Source organism: Pleurodeles waltl, chromosome 10, assembly GCF_031143425.1.
Source record: "Pleurodeles waltl isolate 20211129_DDA chromosome 10, aPleWal1.hap1.20221129, whole genome shotgun sequence".
NCBI lineage: Eukaryota > Metazoa > Chordata > Amphibia > Caudata > Salamandridae > Pleurodeles > Pleurodeles waltl.
Window position 1 is genome coordinate 454,240,839 of NC_090449.1, and position 18,044 is coordinate 454,258,882.

General features: G+C 46.7%; 1 protein-coding gene across 2 annotated transcripts in view; it reads right to left on the reverse strand.

Annotated features, from left to right (window-relative positions):
• TMUB1 (transmembrane and ubiquitin like domain containing 1) overlaps nt 1–18,044 on the reverse strand; it is a 281,266-nt gene that overhangs the window by 144,605 nt on the left and 118,617 nt on the right. Inside the window, exon 4 of one of the 2 annotated variants that reach the window (XM_069210741.1) lies at nt 8,372–12,004. The exons of the other annotated variant lie outside the window; for it this stretch is intronic. Within the exon in view, the coding sequence (XP_069066842.1) occupies nt 11,993–12,004 (12 nt within the window). The 3' untranslated portion in view covers nt 8,372–11,992. Of the gene's footprint in view, nt 1–8,371; nt 12,005–18,044 lie in introns of those variants that run through there. 2 annotated transcript variants of the gene reach the window in all.

Consider the following 18,044-nt stretch of genomic DNA (forward strand, 5'->3'; position numbering starts at 1 on the left):
TGATGCTGAAAATGAGTGCTGCCTTCACGTCAATTGAAGACAGCAATGTGGCCCACACATATGTCTCATGTGTGTCTGGTTAGTGTGTAGGGAAAGTGTTCACGGAAGTGCCATGCCTGTTCGTGATAAATGTGCTCCTTCACATTTTATTGATACATGCCAGATCTGAACATGAACCATATTTGTAAAGGACTCAGGTGCCCTCAGCTAACATATTAGACAGGTATTTATTGTCACTTGTGCCAAAATCCGAATAGGGATGGCAGTCCAAAGGTATGGACTAGGGTACAAACATCTATGTTTGGTGCCAATCACCATTGTTTGGACACATCAATTTATGAAACTGTAACAACATGAGGTATTGCCAAAGTACCTGGCCCTCTGTACCATGTACCTAACTGTCACAAATGTGTCATGACCACATAGGCTGTTTGACAGGTCATGCAGTCCTCAAGTAACCAGCTTTTGGATGTCTCTCTTGGATGCACATGATGAGATGAATACACACCTATATTGTTGCTGCACACTAATGGAGGTGCATGTTTGCCATCACATGACAGTCCAGGCCACTGCATGTGTGTAGAAGTGTGTGTAACTGTAGCAGGAGACCCATCCTATGTAAATGTTGCACAGGAATTATTCCATGCAGTATGAGCATGTGTGAAAGTGTTTCATTACTCATGTCAGATTATCACATTGTGTTTGTATTTGAAATTGTTTGTCAGTGCACGAATTCTGAGCATATTCTTCCTTCCATGCTTTACAGGTGGACCTGCACCGTACACAGTGGGAGAGGTGGCTCGTTTTGAGGACCCCGACACCTACAGTGAGTGTTGACATGTGTGGTATGTTTTGTGTTTGCCGGTGATGTGTGATGGACTACTGTGTGTTGAACAGATTGCAAGGTATGATGCGCTGCCCAATCATTAGTCTTGTTCCATTAGTGGGATTTCAGTTATCACTTCATTTTGAGTTGACCAATGCTTATCCATTTGTCTGATCTTGGGTCTGTAGGCCATTCCTGTAGGGCCCGCTATGGGAAATGGGGTGAGTCATGTGGAATACACTAGTTACTTTAAGAGTTGCACTGGGACTCGCCTCGGACTGAGTCTGCATGTCAGACTTACATTCTCCCAGATAGCTTCTGCAAATGGCTTGTCTGAAAACTGCTGCTTCCCTATTAACCTATGTACTGAGTACACTGTAGGTTGGATCTTCCGGGAGCATGTACTTCCACAAGTTGTACTAGAAGTGTGTGGGACTAGAATGCAACGGCCTAGGTGTGCATGCTATTCATGATCATGGGTGTTCTTGCTCCTCTGTGTCTGTTGAAAAATATGCCTCACTGGAAGTATGTGATGTTGGCCTAGGTCAGTACATTTTGACATGTGTGGACCTTGGATAGGACAAGGTTTAGCTGACTCCAATTTGTTGATAGCCCTTACTGGTGGTGTGTGTGTGGAGGCAAAAACATGTTGAGCTTTCTATACACTCCTGGGTGTGCATCTATTTTGGGATTGTTTGTTGTTCCTCCCACCCCCCCTCAAAGATAGGCATGGGTTTGTGAATAGGGTACCTAGGACTGAAGCAACCAGTATGTTACACATACTTGTGATTATATGAAATATGTTTTTTAACCTAGTTTACACACTCAGTTATGGCACATGAGTTCTATACTAGCAAATCCCATTACAAATTGCAGACCTTGAAGTTTGTGATTGTTATCACATACACTGACATATGTAGTCCAGGCAATAGGCGGATGAGGTGCAGCATGATTGTTAGCTGCAACTGTAGGTACGTTGATGACAAGTTATTGCCAGTTGTTACCCATCATGTAGATTATTGTATATGCTATGTGTGAGATGACCTTTGTATGCAGGCTTCCCATGTACTTCCTCTGAGACTTTCAATGATCTGTATGGTGATATGAGCGGTTACAAATACAGTAAATGTATTGTCAGATTGACCTCTTGTGCTATTCCACATAATGCAGTTCCTATGGTAAATAGTTGCCCTTTGTCTTCACAGCTGCAAACATGAGTGCCGCACAGAGGCATGATTTTGAGAGGCGGGCCATGAGGTACCGACACATCCTGCAGGTGCAGTCGGGGTTCCGACGGATGGCCCGTAAATACCAGTCGGATCGGGCCTCCAGAGCATGGTGGGCTTCACCACAGGGTGGCCCAACGTTGCCCACTACAGCCACCACCACCACAACCACTGGTTCTCCCCAAGTGGCCCCAGCGACAGCGGGGACAGTTGTCCCTGCCTCTGCAGCACACCCAGGCCCCAGCAGTGTGAAAGCTGCAGGACAGTCCAGTGGGCTAGGCTCAACACGCACCCAGAGCACCTCTGCCGGGACCCAAACAGCAGCAGCACCTCCAATCGACCCTGCGGCATTCCAGGCTTTGGAACGCAAAATGGACAAATTTATGAGGAAGGTGGACAAGCTTAGCCAGGATGTGGCCTACATCAAGAAGTGGGTCAGGTCTATCAGGCGGACCCTCCGGAGGGCCAACCTCTAGGACTGATATATTCAATGTACATAATTCCCTCCCCTCCCTCCTCTTTCCTTGTTATCATGATTAGTGGGCTTGGGGGATTAGTGTTAGGTTAGTATAGGTTGTTAGCTTAGTTAGTGTTAGGGAGGAGGGTGGGGGGTCCTGATTCTTTCTACTTTTCATTATTGAGTGTGTGTGTGGGTGGGTGGGGGTCAATGTTGGGGTTCCTGTGTGTTTAAAAATAAAGAAAAATAAAATAAAAAAAAATAAAAAAAATTACAAAAAAAATATATGATTGTTTAGGATAGTATAGAATGTGTGTAGGTTAGTATGTGTTGTCCTGCATGTGTCCTGTCTCATAATGGTGGGTGGGGGGGTTGATGTTTAGATCGATTCGTTATATGTGAAGAGTAAGTTTAGCTTAGGTTAGTTAGGGACAGTTGTGGGTAATGAGTAGTCAGGTTAGATTAGTGTAGGTATGACTTTTCCCTTAGTTGCCTCTGGTGTGATTAGTTATGAATAAATATATAGATAACCCTTTGCATTATGTGTTAACTGCTACTTGATCATGGACTTGCCATCAGTGTAGGTGATTGTTGTTCTATTACATTTGTGTCCTATGCTACAAACAAAAACAAACTGAGGTGTAAAATGGCAGCTACCCCTGTGCTACCTTGGTAAGTATCCACCATTTGTTAGAACTATCAATCGGAGTTGAAATGGATCACAAAGGATTTGTGTTGATGAGTACGTTTTCTACGTCACAAAGTGTGCTTCCAGACTTGGTATTGTGGGGACATTTTTAGGTCTTGTTAACACTCTTGTCTTCATAACTGACTTTGATCATTTGTGCTAAAATTCAGCATGATTACCTATTTGGATGTTTACTCAGAAAGGTTGATTGATGCTGTGTTTTGTAGTGTTTGCTTAGATTAGACTGCATAATTCAATGTGTTAGTATTGCATGGTGACAATATTTATCAGCCACTATTAGTTGACTTTGATTTCTCTTGATGAAGCATTATTCTGTACAACACAGCATGATGGTGTGTGGTTTCTCCCTTCATCAGTTATTCTCCTCAGGATGGGCAGGCTATGATGCAATCGTGGCCACTGCACAGATGTATCTGACTACATGATGTCAGGACAGTTGTATTGACAAGCTACATGGTTGTCACACAGGCACATTTGTGTTATCTACTGCACAGTTGATGTGTCATATTACACAGAGACATATTTGTTGTGCAAGTGCTATTTATTGATAGGTGCTGTAGTGCAATATGTACATTGTCCATGTTTGCTGAGTCCGTTCTAGTGCAATCTTACATGGTGATCCTACAGAAGGGGTGTGGATAATGCTCCTGACATGCTGGGGTGATGTTACAGACAGTGCAGAGGGACAGGATTTGCCGATTAGTAGGAGAGAGACATTCACTGGCAATGCTGACAAGTTATGCAGTGGTTAGCAGAACAGTCATTGAGTATAGTTGTTGTAAGACTGGCATTTGACAAAACGTAGGACCTTGGTCAAAGTAGGCCATGGTGCAGGGACTAGTGCTTCCGTTTAATGTGATCTGTTCTATGTCTTCTTCTTCTGATGTGTGTGTTGCCTGCTTCGTCCTTGTTGTTGTTGGTTGTGAAGGGGAAACACACACCTCAGTGTTAGAAGACGTGGAGTCAGACATCCCGGTCGCTGCTCCCTGTGAAGGTCTTAAGGGCAGTACTGCAGCAATGAGGGTCTGCTGGTTTTTGAGAATAGCAGCCACATCACAATGGTAGGCAGCCAGGTCGGCCCTGAGGGAGTCATGATTGCATTCGTGCATGCAGTGGAAGGTTTGGGGTGCGAGGTGTTGTGGCAACTCCCTTACTGCAGTGGTGAATTCCTTGACAGTTTCTTGTAGTCCTTGCAGTATGGATGTTAGGGCTTGCATAGCTGCTGCCTGATCTGCAGATGACATCATGTACGAGCGCAACCCCTCAAGGCTGGCTGCCATAGTTTGCATCCCCACCCGCACCTCCTTGGCCAGCTCCCGCTGTACTCCAACTACAGTTCTTTAAAAGCTGGTGCCAGTGTTGTCAGAGTCCTCAGCTGTATTGGAGCTGGCAGGTCTTGCAATTGGGGTGGTTCCTCTGCGCTGGCTGCTTGTTCTGTGCTCCTCCTTGTGACTGAAGGTGGGGTCTGGAGGGTTTCAAGGACCTTTTGGATGGTCTCCTGGGGAATGTTTATGGGCTCGTCATCCATGTCATCAGGGAAATCTGGGACAGGCATATCAGCAGGTGATCCATCTTCCTCTGCAATGAAACAGGGTACAATTAGTGTGTCTGTGTTGTGACAATTTTGACGTGACGTGCCTGCCTTTTGATGAATTCACTTTGTGATCTTGTTTGGTATTGGTATCTGCTGTCCTTCAGATGGGCATTGTTATAGGCCTATGGCCCACCTGTGTGTCACATGTATGTTATTGAGTTATCAGACTTGTCAGCCTCATCGCCTCTAGGTGTTGCTTTATACCAAATAGAGAATAGCCACCTTTTTGTCCTACTCCACCCTCCATGTATATCCATTCTCATGGTGAGACCTTTCACTGGCTGTGGGTGTTCTGATGGTCCTGGCAGCACACTTGACTCTCAGGACCTGCCCCAATCCCTGATCGTTCACATTGACTTAATTGTAATTGACATGTAGCATATCCTATGCATGGCAATGTTATGATGTGATATGGATGTTGATATTATTAATGTGTCCTGCTGATGTTGGGTAATGTGTGTTACATTGGATTGCCCTGATAGTCGTATCAGTGTCCTATTTCCCCCTCTGACTGTGCAGGTGTATTTCAGTGACCAGTTCCATGTGTCCCCTACTCAATGCTGTTGTCTGAGCATTATGACTTTTGTGATGTTGCCTTGTTTGCCAGGCACGGGAAGGACCCTGACATATGCAGCATAGGTGTGTCCTTAGTGCTGTGTCACTCCTATTGTTGTTTACATTGGCTGATGTTTGTGACACCTATGGGCATTGACATTTGCGTGTACTGGGGCCTTTGTCTTGTTTCAGGAGATTGTTGCAGATGTCATCCTCACCCCCTAATTTAGGTATGTATGTTCCATGGGGAGGTTACTGCCATTGGCTACTTGAGCTGCACACAGATCAGAGGTGGTAGTGTCAACTGTTGTGGCAGTTACATTGCAGTTGTCGTTTTGGCTAGAGGATTGCTAATAGAGCCCTAGTTAATGTAGGAGATATGTTGGCTGACGAGTGCCAGGATGTAAGTTTGACATAGTGGCCTTCCCTCCTATCGAGGCTTTCCCTTTGCTCCATTGTTGCCATGACAGCATGCCCCCAAAGGACTGTTGTTGGTGTAGTGTAATGTTGTGCCCCAGCTTCTGTCTGTGCAGGCCATGCCCCCCTGCCGTGCCCCTTTACCCATGCCACTCCATGTATATGATGACTTACATGCAATGTGTAGTAGGTATTTCCCCCCCTGCTTACAGTCAACATTATTGTATTTTAATTCCCCATGCGACTTACCCTGCATGTGTGTTGTCTCGTGGTAGTGTGCGCTGTCCTGTCCTTGAATCCCTGTGACGATCTCCTCAGGGATGACGGCTGCGACCATCTCCTCCATGTGGTCCAGGGCCTCCTGGTGTGCTGGACTCCCACCTCCAGTCTGCAGTGCTGCCTTCCTGTTCCTGGCCATTTTTTCCTTTGTCCTGCGTTTGCAGTCATGCTAGCGTTTCTTACACTCGGTGACTGTCCTGCGTACTTCAGCCACACTGTTAATCTTGTCAACAATTTGTTGCCATATGGCCTCTCTCCTACTGATTGGCAACTTTGAGGTGATAAACAGTTGGTGCTGGTGTTCCGTCACCTCTTTAACCAGGATTTCCTGCTCCTCTGCACTGAAGCGACACTTTCTTTTCTTTCTATAAATGTCCTGGTTCTTGTATGGATCGTCCTGGCTGGTTCCTGGTCTGCTGTCATCTTCCTGGGGTCTGTAGTGGCATCTGGGATCCATTTTGGTTCTCCTCTGGTGCACTTGCAGTGTTTGCGTTTTTTTTTTACGCTATTGCGTCAAAAAAACGGCGCATATCCGGGTTGCGGTGTCGTAAATCGACCCACAGTCATTTCCGCCGCGTTAACGTAGTTTTCCTTTACGACTCGATGCCGCGATGTGTGTCAAAAATAATGACTCCCACCTGTTGATTGCGCCGCCGTGCGTCAAAGTATAAATTTGATGCCCGCACGGCGCTACGAAATGGCGTTAGCCGGCGGTAAAAAATTTTACGCAAAACTGCGGCGGCGCAGTTTTGCGTGAAAAAGTATAAATATGGCCCACGGTTTCCACCCACCATCCCAGCGTGAAACTCGTAATGCCTACCGTGGAGGGAAGACTGCACTGGCAGTCTTACCAACACTGGACTTGCCTGAGCGGCATCTCTCCGGCCATCAATGTGATAATGTGCACCATGATGTTCACAGACATACACCATATATTGTATTTGTGTGATTGTTTCACGATTCCTATGTGGCTCATATGGTTGTGTCAGAGTTGATGTATGTCCAGGTTGTGTACGTGTTGTAGTGCATAGCACAACCAGGGTATGTGTACATATGTTGCTTATGTGTGGATAGTGCATCTTGATTCATGGGCAATGTGTCCCGCTGCAGTCCTTTAGCATGCATTCACTGTGTCCTATGTGCCTCCCCCTTCTGGCAATTGTAAAATTAGCAGTTATTTCCCCCATGCAACTTACCCTGTGTTTCTCGTGGTTGTCTGAGCAGTCCTGTCCTTGTATTCCTGTGACCAGCTCTTCTGGGATGACTGCTGCAACCATCTCCTCCTTCTCATGCAGGTCCTCCTGTGGTGCTGGACTTCCACCTCCAGTCTGCTGGGCTGCATTTCTGCTACTGGCCATTTTCTCCTTAGTTCTGCACTTGCAATCATGCCAGCACTTCTTGCACTCAGTGACTGTTCGCTTCACCTCTGCCACATTGTTGATTTTGTCCACTATTTGCTGCCATATAGCCTCTCTCTTACCAGTTTGCAATTTGGAAGTGACGAAGAGCTGGTGTTTGTGCTCTGTCACCTCTTTGACAAGGATGTCATGCTCCTTCTCACTGAACCAACACTTGCACTTTTTCTTTTCCTTCTCCTGGGACTTCTGTGTATCTGCCTGGCTGGTGCCTGGGCATATAGGGTCACCCTGGGGTCTCTCATGGTCTGCTGCTTGCATCTTCCCTTTAAATTGAACTCTTTCCTGCTTGTGTGTTTAAAGTTGACGCTAATGCAGTGTTAAAATGGGGCAAAACCTTTTACAACATGTCTCCGTGCCGCAAAATGGGCTTGAGTCACTTTTGCAGCATTTATGTAATTTTGCCTTACGACAGGGCGCAAGGGTTAACGTCATGGTTTTTTACGCTAACCATTCCTTAGTGCCATTGTGCGTCATATTATAAATATGGCACAGATGACGTTGAGAAATGGTGCAAGCCAGTGCTAAACCTTTTGATGCAAAACTGCGTTTGTGCAGTTTTGCATCAAGAAAGTATAAATATAGGCCTCAGTATCCCAAGAACATCAGCAGGATGTTGAGAGACCTCATGGGAGCAACAGAAGCAATGATTTTGCTCCAAGTATATTGCTGATCCAGGCCAAACTTTTCTAGACATTTTTTAAAATGGCAGATGTGTTACAGTGATGTCATATTTCAGGAAGCATGAGACCTTTATACTTCATTTTCGCATCAAAACATAAGATAGGTTTTTGGGGTCAAGTAGTCTTATAGAGACAGAAAATAACTCTGCAGAGCAACCCTTCAGCCAGTTTCCAAAATGGCGGCTATAATAGAGGAAGAAGAGACATATATAGAAATGAAACAAGTAATCATGATTTTTATTGCTTTTACGTATACACCAAACAAGATTTATGATCTAAATATGAAGAACAAATAATGTTTATCACTCCTGTTTCAGACACATTTTCATAGTTCACTTAATTTGTTTCAGCAATTGCTCGTGGTACATTTGCAGAATGTCGAACATTTGAGAAGAGCATATCAACAGGGACATCTTTTTGTAGCGCTCTACTTTTGCAATGGTCATAGATTGCATTGGCAGTCATCATGTGTCGCAGAGTTTTCTTTTTACTGTGATGTAATTCATAAAACATGTTTTGGAAAAGACAGTACATTTGCACAGCATAAGCTTGTTGGTTCATGGGATTGTCTCCCACTTCTTCACTTATATCTTCAAAGCCCTCATCAATGTTGTCTTCTTCTGTTCCAAACTTAAGAACTTCTAGGGCTGATTTAAGAGCCTTTAGCACCTCCTTGAGCCACATTAGTGTATTTTTCTTTTTTTTTTTTACACTAATCTGGCCCAATGAGGCCAAAACCACGGTGCCAAATTCACAAAGTGGCACAATGCATGCATTGAACTATAACCCTTTGCGCTACATTATGCCTGTGCCAGGCATAATGTATGCAAAAGGGGCATTCCCCCGTTTGGGGGGCTGAAAAAATGGCGCAAAGAAATCTGAAAGATTTCTTTGCGGCATTTTTTCCTGCACTTTTAACGCCTGCTCAGAGCAGGCAATAAAAGGAGGCACACCATTTTTTTCAACGGGCCTCAATGGGCTTTGCAGGATTAGCGTCAACATTTTTTACGCAAGTCCTGGAAAGCTCAGAATTAGCATCAATAATTGACACTAATTTCCCTAACTTCTGCCATGGTGTGCCGTATCTTTGATAAGGCACACACTCATTGGCGTTAGGGGGGGGCGCTAAGGTGTTCAAGGAAATTGGCGCTGCACTGGGTGCAGTGCCACTTTTCCTAAATCAGGCCCTTAGTTTGTAACAGTTTTGCTTTGCTGATATTAATCAATGATGTGAAAAATGTTAAGACAACATCAAGCGTTCTTGTTGACCTCCATGGTTTTCAGAGCTCTGGTGCATTACAAAATTTGTCATTAAGTCCAAAATCTAAGGGGCTGATTTAAGAGCCCCTAGCGCCTCCTTGTGCCACATTAGCGTCATTTCTTTTTACGCTTATGTGGCACAACGAGACCAAAATCGCCACACCAAATTTACAAAGAGGCGCAATGTATGCATTGCACCACTTTATAACCTTTTGCGCCAAATTATGCCAGCACCAGGCATAATTGTATGCAAAGGGGTGTTCCCCCATTATGGGGGATGAAAAAAATGGCACAAAGAAATCTAAAAAAAATTCTTTGTGTTATTTATTTTGGCACTTTTAACGCCTGCTCAGAGCAGGCGTTAAAAGGAGGCATACCATTGTTTTCAATGGGACTCAATGGACTCTGCTGGATTAGCGTCAATATTTTTTACGCTAATCCTGAAAAGGTCTGAACTAGTGTAAAAATGTTTGATACAGCACACACATGGTGGTGTTAGGGTGGGCGCTAAAGGCGCAGGAAAAATGGCCCTGCGCTGGATGTAAATCTTTCAGGACGTTTCTTAAAATGGTTCCTGCTGATTTCACTGCATCCCATGATCTTATTTTGGCAGCTAGAGCTTCAGGAGTCAAATCAGCTGAGAACACCATAAGTAGCTCATTCTTTTTGTTAACAAAAACAAATTCTGTCATTGTACATTCTCACCAGAAAAATCTTACCATCATTATTATGGATAAATGCAGTTTCATCAACATTGAACATTATTTCTCTGACCTCACAGAATGTTAACCCGTAGTGAGCATTCAAGAGTGGTTTTAAAACTTAGGCCCGTATTTATACTTTTTGACGCTAAACTGCGCTAACGCAGTTTAGCGTCAAAAAAATTAGCGCCGTCTAACGCCATTCTGAAGCGTCATGCGGGCGCCGTATTTATAGAATGCCGTTAGCCGGCGTTAGCCGACCGGCGCTGCCTGGTGTGCGTGAAAAAAAAACACGTACACCAGGCAGCGCCGGCGTAGGGGAAAATGGCGTATGGGCGTCTCAAAATGGGGCAAGTCAGGTTGAGTCAAAAAAATCGCCTTAACCCGATTGGCGCCATTTTTTTACGACGCCCATCCCCCATTAACATGACTCCTGTCTTAGCAAAGACAGGAGTCATGCCCCCTTGCCCAATGGCCATGCCCAGGGGACTTCTGTCCCCTGGGCATGGTCATTGGGCATAGTGGCATGTAGGGGGGCACAAATCAGGCCCCCCTATGCCACAAAAAAAAAGAAAAAAAAATACTTACCGGAACTTACCTTAATGTCCCTGGGGTGGGTCCCTCCATCCTTGGGTGTCCTCCTGGGGTGGGCAAGGGTGGCAGGGGGTGTCCCTGGGGGCAGGGGAGGGCACCTCTGGGCTCATTCTGAGCCCACAGGTCCCTTAACGCCTGCCCTGACCCAGGCGTTAAATTCAGGCGCAAATGCGGGGTTTTTTGCCCCGCCCACTCCCGGGCGTCATTTTTGCCCGGGAGTATAAATACCACGCACATGCCTGGGAGTCATTTTTTTAGACGGGAACGCCTACCTTGCATATCATTAACGCAAGGAAGGTGTTCACGCCAAAAAATGACGCTAACTCCATGAACTTTGGCGCTAGACGCGTCTAACGCCAAAGTATAAATATGGAGTTAGTTTTGCGTCGAAAAAAACGACGCAAATTCGGCGCAAACAGAGTATAAATATGCCCCTTAATATGCTGTTTCAAAGGTCCAAACTTAATTGAAGGGTGGCAGCTATGACGCTGCTGAGAGCTCATTGTACATTCATATTTTCGAATGTATCCACGTATTAAGTTCAGGTGTGCATACAAGTTCACTGCAAATACATTCACCTCACTGTTTAGATCAGCTACTCAGCTGAAAACTTCATCTTGGAAGAAACTAGCTGCAGATTAAAACATATTGCTGTTAGAGACTTACATACTCTGGCCCTAATTTATACTTTTTTAGCGCCTCCGAGTCTTCTGAGAAAGCGACAACAACAAAACCCAATGCCCATCCACTTAGAAGATTGTTGGCTATCTCCCCTCCAACAAAGTTCTTTCATCAATCCCTTTTGCCCTTGTTCTGGCTAAACCACAGATAACATATTGAAGATCCTCTGCTTTCTGATCAGTTGTTGGAGGGGAGATAGCCAACAATCTTCTAAGTGGATGGGCATTGGGTTTTGTTGTCGCTTTCTCAGAAGACTCGGATTCTTGTTGTGATTCACTGGGTTCTCCTATATTTTGACAATTTGTTTCTAGGTTTTTTTCCATTTTTATACGACTTGTAGCACTACTTGTTACAATGATTACATTTTTGATCCTCTTCACCCATCAGTTTCAATCTTTTGTGAACTTCATCTTGCAGTATCTTTAGCTCTCTTCTGTTTAGCCACGGTTGATGTTCGCTTTTCTTTCACATTAGTCTGGCGTAGGACACATTTTTCTTTGTTGAAGGAGTCCTCAGATTTTGAAGTTAGCAACACTCTGTCAGGAAGTGAAGATTGTGTGCTACCACCTGCTTCGCTCATGGTTACAAATTTGAATCAACATAAAACCTGAAACAAAAACAATATTACAATAAATTACCAATATGATGGCTAAGGCACATCATTATAGAGCCATCATTTTGGAAAATGGCAGAAGGGTAGCTCAGAGGAGTTCTTTTCTGTCTCTATAAGACTACTTGGACCCCAAAACCTACGTTTTGACACCAGAATGAAGTATATAGGTCTGATGGTTCCTGAAATATTACACCATCACTGCAGCAAAAAAAAACAAAAAAAAAAAAAACGACCTGGATTAGCAATGTCTACCCAAGCTAAATTACTTCTCCAATGATACAAAAAAAAAAAAAAAAAAAATCTCTAGCCAATTTTTAATTTTTTAATTTTTTAAACAGAGGTACATCAAGGTGCCAGGACTATTAGGCTTGCTGGGAAAAAGTTGACCTCCCCCAGCATTTTACAGAGCTAAATATGACTCCTCCCCTCTTTTTTTTTTTTTGTAAACATAGTTTATTGCAATTTCGGTCAACCAGTGACCAGGTAAACATAGTATAAGATAACATACAGTGATCTACATAGACTCTGAGAGCAAGAGCTTTTTCAATCTACACATCCCTACTCTAACAGCAATCAAATGTTGCAACAACAACCCTACCCCCCCACCCCTCAACCTCCCCAACAGTGCCCCACCCCCCAGTGACGATACTGGTAGCATATCTGGACAGTTGTATTGTATGTAGGTGTGCTATGAAAGAGTCGACCCTCCGCTCATAATGTAAGAGTGTATCTCTCGTCTAATCCATCTGTCGGATCCTGCCCCGGGGTCATCCGTAATGGCACCAATGGACTGGGTCTATCGGCATCTTCGCAAAGCATTAAACCATCATTCAATCAGGGGTCTGGACCCAATCGACATTCCTCCTTAAGGGAGTTTAATATCGCATCCCAACCTTGCGCCGCCTCCAGGGGCATTCAACCCCGTCTGGCCTCACCATGTAGAACAGCGCTCTCGCACCCAGCCCACTTAGTTAGTTCTCTAGTCCATTGGGACAGTCTCGGCCCAACTGGATTCTTCCAGGACATCGCTATTTCCCTTGGCCAGTACGTAGGCCAAGTCCCGGAACCTGTTGGTTATTTTGTACTTCGCCGTGCATGGAAACCAGCCAAGCAGACAATGACCTATTGTGCAGGGGACTTCCCTTCCTATCGCTCCAGCAACCAGTCGGCTCACCTCCGCCCAATAAACCTCTGACGTAGGGCAGCTCCAGAACATATGCCTAAATTCCACCTTCTCTAGCCCGCACCTCGGGCAATGTACTCCCTCCGCTCCAAAGTACCTGCTGATCCGCTCTGGGGTGAGATATGCCCCATGTAGTACATAAAAATTAATAAGCTTAAATCTGGCATTGCGAGTCATTTTGGCGAAGCCCCCCAGAATATGCTGCCAGTCCGCATCGGATATAGTTGTGCCCAGGTCTACTTCCCAGGAAGATTTGAGCTGAGTCAAAGGTATGGTCCTATCCGCCTGAACCCTGCTGTAGAGATTAGAAACTGCCTTAAAGTTGCCAGAAGAAGTCGCCAAATATGTACAGGTTGTTTGTGCGGTGAGCTCTCCTGTCCATCTCAGCCAATGTTTCCTGATACTAGCCACTACTGAGCCATATAATAATAAGTGCCCTCCCTGTAGACCGAATTGTGTCAGAAGGACTTCAAAAGGCATCAGCGTCCCCTCCATAAATAGTGATCCTACCGTCTGTATCCCGGCTTCCACCCAGGACTGGAGTCCACCCCAGTCACCCCGATGGGGCAAAGCTCTTAGGGACAAGAGGGGTAAGTCAGGGGAGTAAGGGGCCTTTACCTTAAGTTTATGTAAGAAGCTCCTCCAACAGCGAGCGAGGACTTTAAATTCAAGGAAGTCATGCGTCCCAGTACCTGGACACCCCAACAACAGTTCGTATAATCTAGTCTCTCAGGGAGTAAATGCCTTTACCCCCCACCTAGTCGCTGCTCTGTTGGCTATCCATTGCGCCAACCACTGGAGCTGTGCTGCCAAGTAGTAAGCCTCAAAGTGCGGGACCACCGGGCCCCCGTCTGTGGACCGCCTCTGAAGTTTGGCCAGAGCCACTCGGCCTCCGTCCACCCCCCCAGAGAAAAGCAATGACCATGGACTCCAGTTCTGCAAACATGGCCTTAGGAATCCATACTGGCAGGACCGTGAAATGGTACAGGAGGCGAGGCAACACCACCATTTTAAGGATGGCTACCCTCCCCCCTACAGATAGAGGTAAGGTTTGCCAGAAAGCCATGTTCGAACGGAGGGGCCGCAACAAGCCTCCGATATTGCTATCTATTATATCCTGTGGGTCATGGAAAATCCTGACCCCCAAGTATGAAAGGCATCTTGGAACCCACTGGACATTTCCCAACTCCAATGGTGGGGCTACAGTAGCGTTCAAGGGAAACAGGCCGGTCTTGCCCCAATTCACCTGAAGTCCAGAGAGCTCACCAAACTGCGAAAGCATCCGCTGGGTTCGGGGAAGGTCTCTGTGTACATCGTCTAAAAAGATCAGCAGGTCATCCGCATACAACGCTATCTGATGTCTCCTGCCCCCTGCCACTATGCCGGGAACCACACCACCACCGCGGGCTGCGGCCGCCAATGGCTCCATAGCCAGTGCAAACAGCAGCGGCGATAGGGGACACCCCTGTCTGGTACCCCGCTCGACCACATAAGGTCTGGCTATAGTCCATCCTGTCCGTACCCTAGCAGTGGGCTCGGTATCCAACAATCTGACCCAGGCAATGTATTCAGGTCCGAAACGAAGGCGGGACATCACTGTATAAAGGAAAGCCCACTCCAAGCTATCAAAGGCTTTTTCTATATCAACTGCAAGCACTCCAGGGGCTGGGCTAGTCGAATTCTGATCGTTCATGACTGCTATAAATCTGCGTATGTTATCCGCTGTGTTGCAACCCGGGATGAACCCTGCCTGGTCAGTATGTATTAGTGTTGCCATGTGGGGGAGCAGTCTAGAGGCCAGTACTTTGCTGAGGATCTTGTAATCCAGGTTCAGCATGGATTAAGGTCTGTATGCCCCGGCTTCCGCAGGATTTTTCCCAGGTTTAAGCAAGGGCACTATTACCACCTCCCTCACTGTTGCCGGCAAAATTCCTCGGTCTCTGGCGGATTGATATAGAATCTTGAGCCGAGGAGCTAACCAGTCTATATACATGGCATAGAATTCGATATGAAGACTATCTGTCCCCGGAGTCTTTGCCCTCGATAGTTCACCAATGGCCCTCCGAATCTCTGGTTGTGTAATGGCGCCCTCAAGTTGTGTCGCAGCGTCTGGTGGTAGTGTCTGCAACTGCAGCCTAGATACATAACTATCGGTGGAGTTACCATCAGGATGAAGAGTACTTTTATATAATTGTTCGTAAAAGGTCATGAGGTGAGAGTTAATTTGCTCCTGCCCGTAAAGGGGATCCCCCCATTCCGATATCATTTCCAGGATAAGTGATGCCTTATGCGTTTGCGACACTACCCATGCTAACATCCGACCTGCTTTGTCTCTCTCCCCGTGTGCTCGTGTGATATAGTTTTGGTAGTTGAAGCAACGAAGATGCTCCACACAGTCAGCGACCGTTGCTCTAAGATAGTAGGTTGAAGGAGCGGATTTTCAGGCCTTTTTTTCTCCGCCTCCCGCAGCTCACTCTCCGCTTGTTCAGTGTCCCTAAGTAGATTTCTTCGGACCCCCACCTCTCCCGCAATACAGCGCCCCGTACTACCACTTTAAAAGCATCCCTTTCAATCAAGGGGTTATTGGTCGAAGCCTTGTTTTCTACAAAGAAGTGGGTAATGTTGTCTCAGCTCCTCCCGAAAGGGTGCGTCTTCTAGGGACTCAGACTTCAGCCGCCAGGTGGGGATGCGGGGAGGGGGTGAACCCCAGCGTAACTCTAGTAACAGAGGGTTAAGATCAGAGATTGTGCGGGTCAGGTATTCAACACTATGCACCTGAAGGAAGATGTCTGGGGAGCAAAAAAACACATCTAAGCGGACATGGAGCTCATACCAGGGAGAGAAGTAGGAATAGTCTCTGGTCTCAGGGTGTAGCCGTCTCCAGACATCCTCCAGCCCCCAATTCGCCTGCCAGGAGGAGAATAGCCCTGCCACTCTCATCAGAGGGGAATCATGTAACGGAGGGTGCGAGCGATCCATGGAGGGGTCGGCCACACAATTAAAGTCGCCCCCAATCACTAGGGGGAACTGCAAATAGGTGGCTAGGAGGCCCGATAAGCGTGCAAAGAACTCACCCTGGTCCCAGTTCGGAGCATAGACATTGATCAACGCTAGGGGCCATATTTATACTTTTTGATGCAAAACTGCGCTAACGCAGTTTTGCGCCCAAAAAATTAGCGCCGGCTAACGCCATTCTGAAGCGCCATGCGGGCGCCATATTTATTGAATGGCGTTAGCCGACCGGCGCTGCCTGGTGTGTGTGAAAAAAACCCACGTACACCAGGCAGCGCCGGCGTAGGGAAAAATGGCGTTTGGGCGTCCAAAAATGGGGCAAGTCAGGCTGAGGCAAAAAAATCGTCTTAACCCGATTTGCGCCATTTTTTTTGGGCGCCCAGACGCCATTAACATGACTCCTGTCTTAGCAAAGACAGGAGTCATGCCCCCTTGCCCAATGGCCATGCCCAGGGGACGTCTGTCCCCTGGGCATGGTCATTGGGCATAGTGGCATGTAGGGGGGCACAAATCAGGCCCCCCTATGCCACAATTTTTTTTTAAAAAAAATACTTACCACAACTTACCTTTTCTTCCCTGGGATGGGTCCCTCCATCCTTGGGTGTCCTCCTGGGGTGAGCAAGGGTGGCAGGGGGTGTCCCTGGGGGCAGGGGAGGGCACCTCTGGGCTCATTCTGAGCCCACAGGTCCCTTAACGCCTGCCCTGACCCAGGCGTTAAAAAGAGGCGCAAATGCAGGGTTTTTTGCCCCGCCCACTCCCGGGCGTCATTTTTGCCCGGGAGTATAAATACCACGCACATGCCTGGGAGTCATTTTTTAAGACGGGAACGCCTACCTTGCATCTCATTAACGCAAGGAAGGTGTTCACGCCAAAAAATGACGCTAACTCCATGAACTTTGGCGCTACAGGGCCCAAATGTGTGCCCTGTATGTGTTCCCTGTGTGATGACTAACTGTCTCACTGAGGCTCTGCTAATCAGAACCTCAGTGGTTATGCTCTCTCTGCTTTCTAAATTGTCACTAACAGGCTAGTGACCAATTTCACCAATTCACATTGGCATACTGGAACACCCTTATAATTCCCTAGTATATGGTACTGAGGTACCCAGGGTATTGGGGTTCCAGGAGATCCCTATGGGCTGCAGCATTTCTTTTGCCACCCATAGGGAGCTCTGACAATTCTTACACAGGCCTGCCACTGCAGCCTGAGTGAAATAACGTCCACGTTATTTCACAGCCATTTACCACTGCACTTAAGTAACTTATAAGTCACCTATATGTCTAACCTTTACCTGGTAAAGGTTGGGTGCTAAGTTACTTAGTGTGTGGGCACCCTGGCACTAGCCAAGGTGCCCCCACATCGTTCAGGGCAAATTCCCCGGACTTTGTGAGTGCGGGGACACCATTTCACACGTGCACTATACATAGGTCACTACCTATGTATAGCATCACAATGGAAACTCCGAACATGGCCATGTAACATGTCTAAGATCATGGAATTGCCACCCCAATGCCATCCTGGCATTGGGGAGACAATTCCATGATCCCCGAGTCTCTAGCACAGACCCGGGTACTGCCAAACTGCCTTTCCCGGGGTTTCACTGCAGCTGCTGCTGCTGCCAACCCCTCAGACAGCTTTCTGCCCTCCTGGGGTCCAGCCAGGCTTGGCCCAGGAAGGCAGAACAAAGGACTTCCTCGGAGAGAGGGTGTTACACCCTCTCCCTTTGGAAAAAGGTGTCAGGGCTGGGGAGGAGTAGCTTCCCCCAGCCTCTGGAAATGCTTTGATGGGCACAGATGGTGCCCATCTCTGCATAAGCCAGTCTACACCGGTTCAGGGATC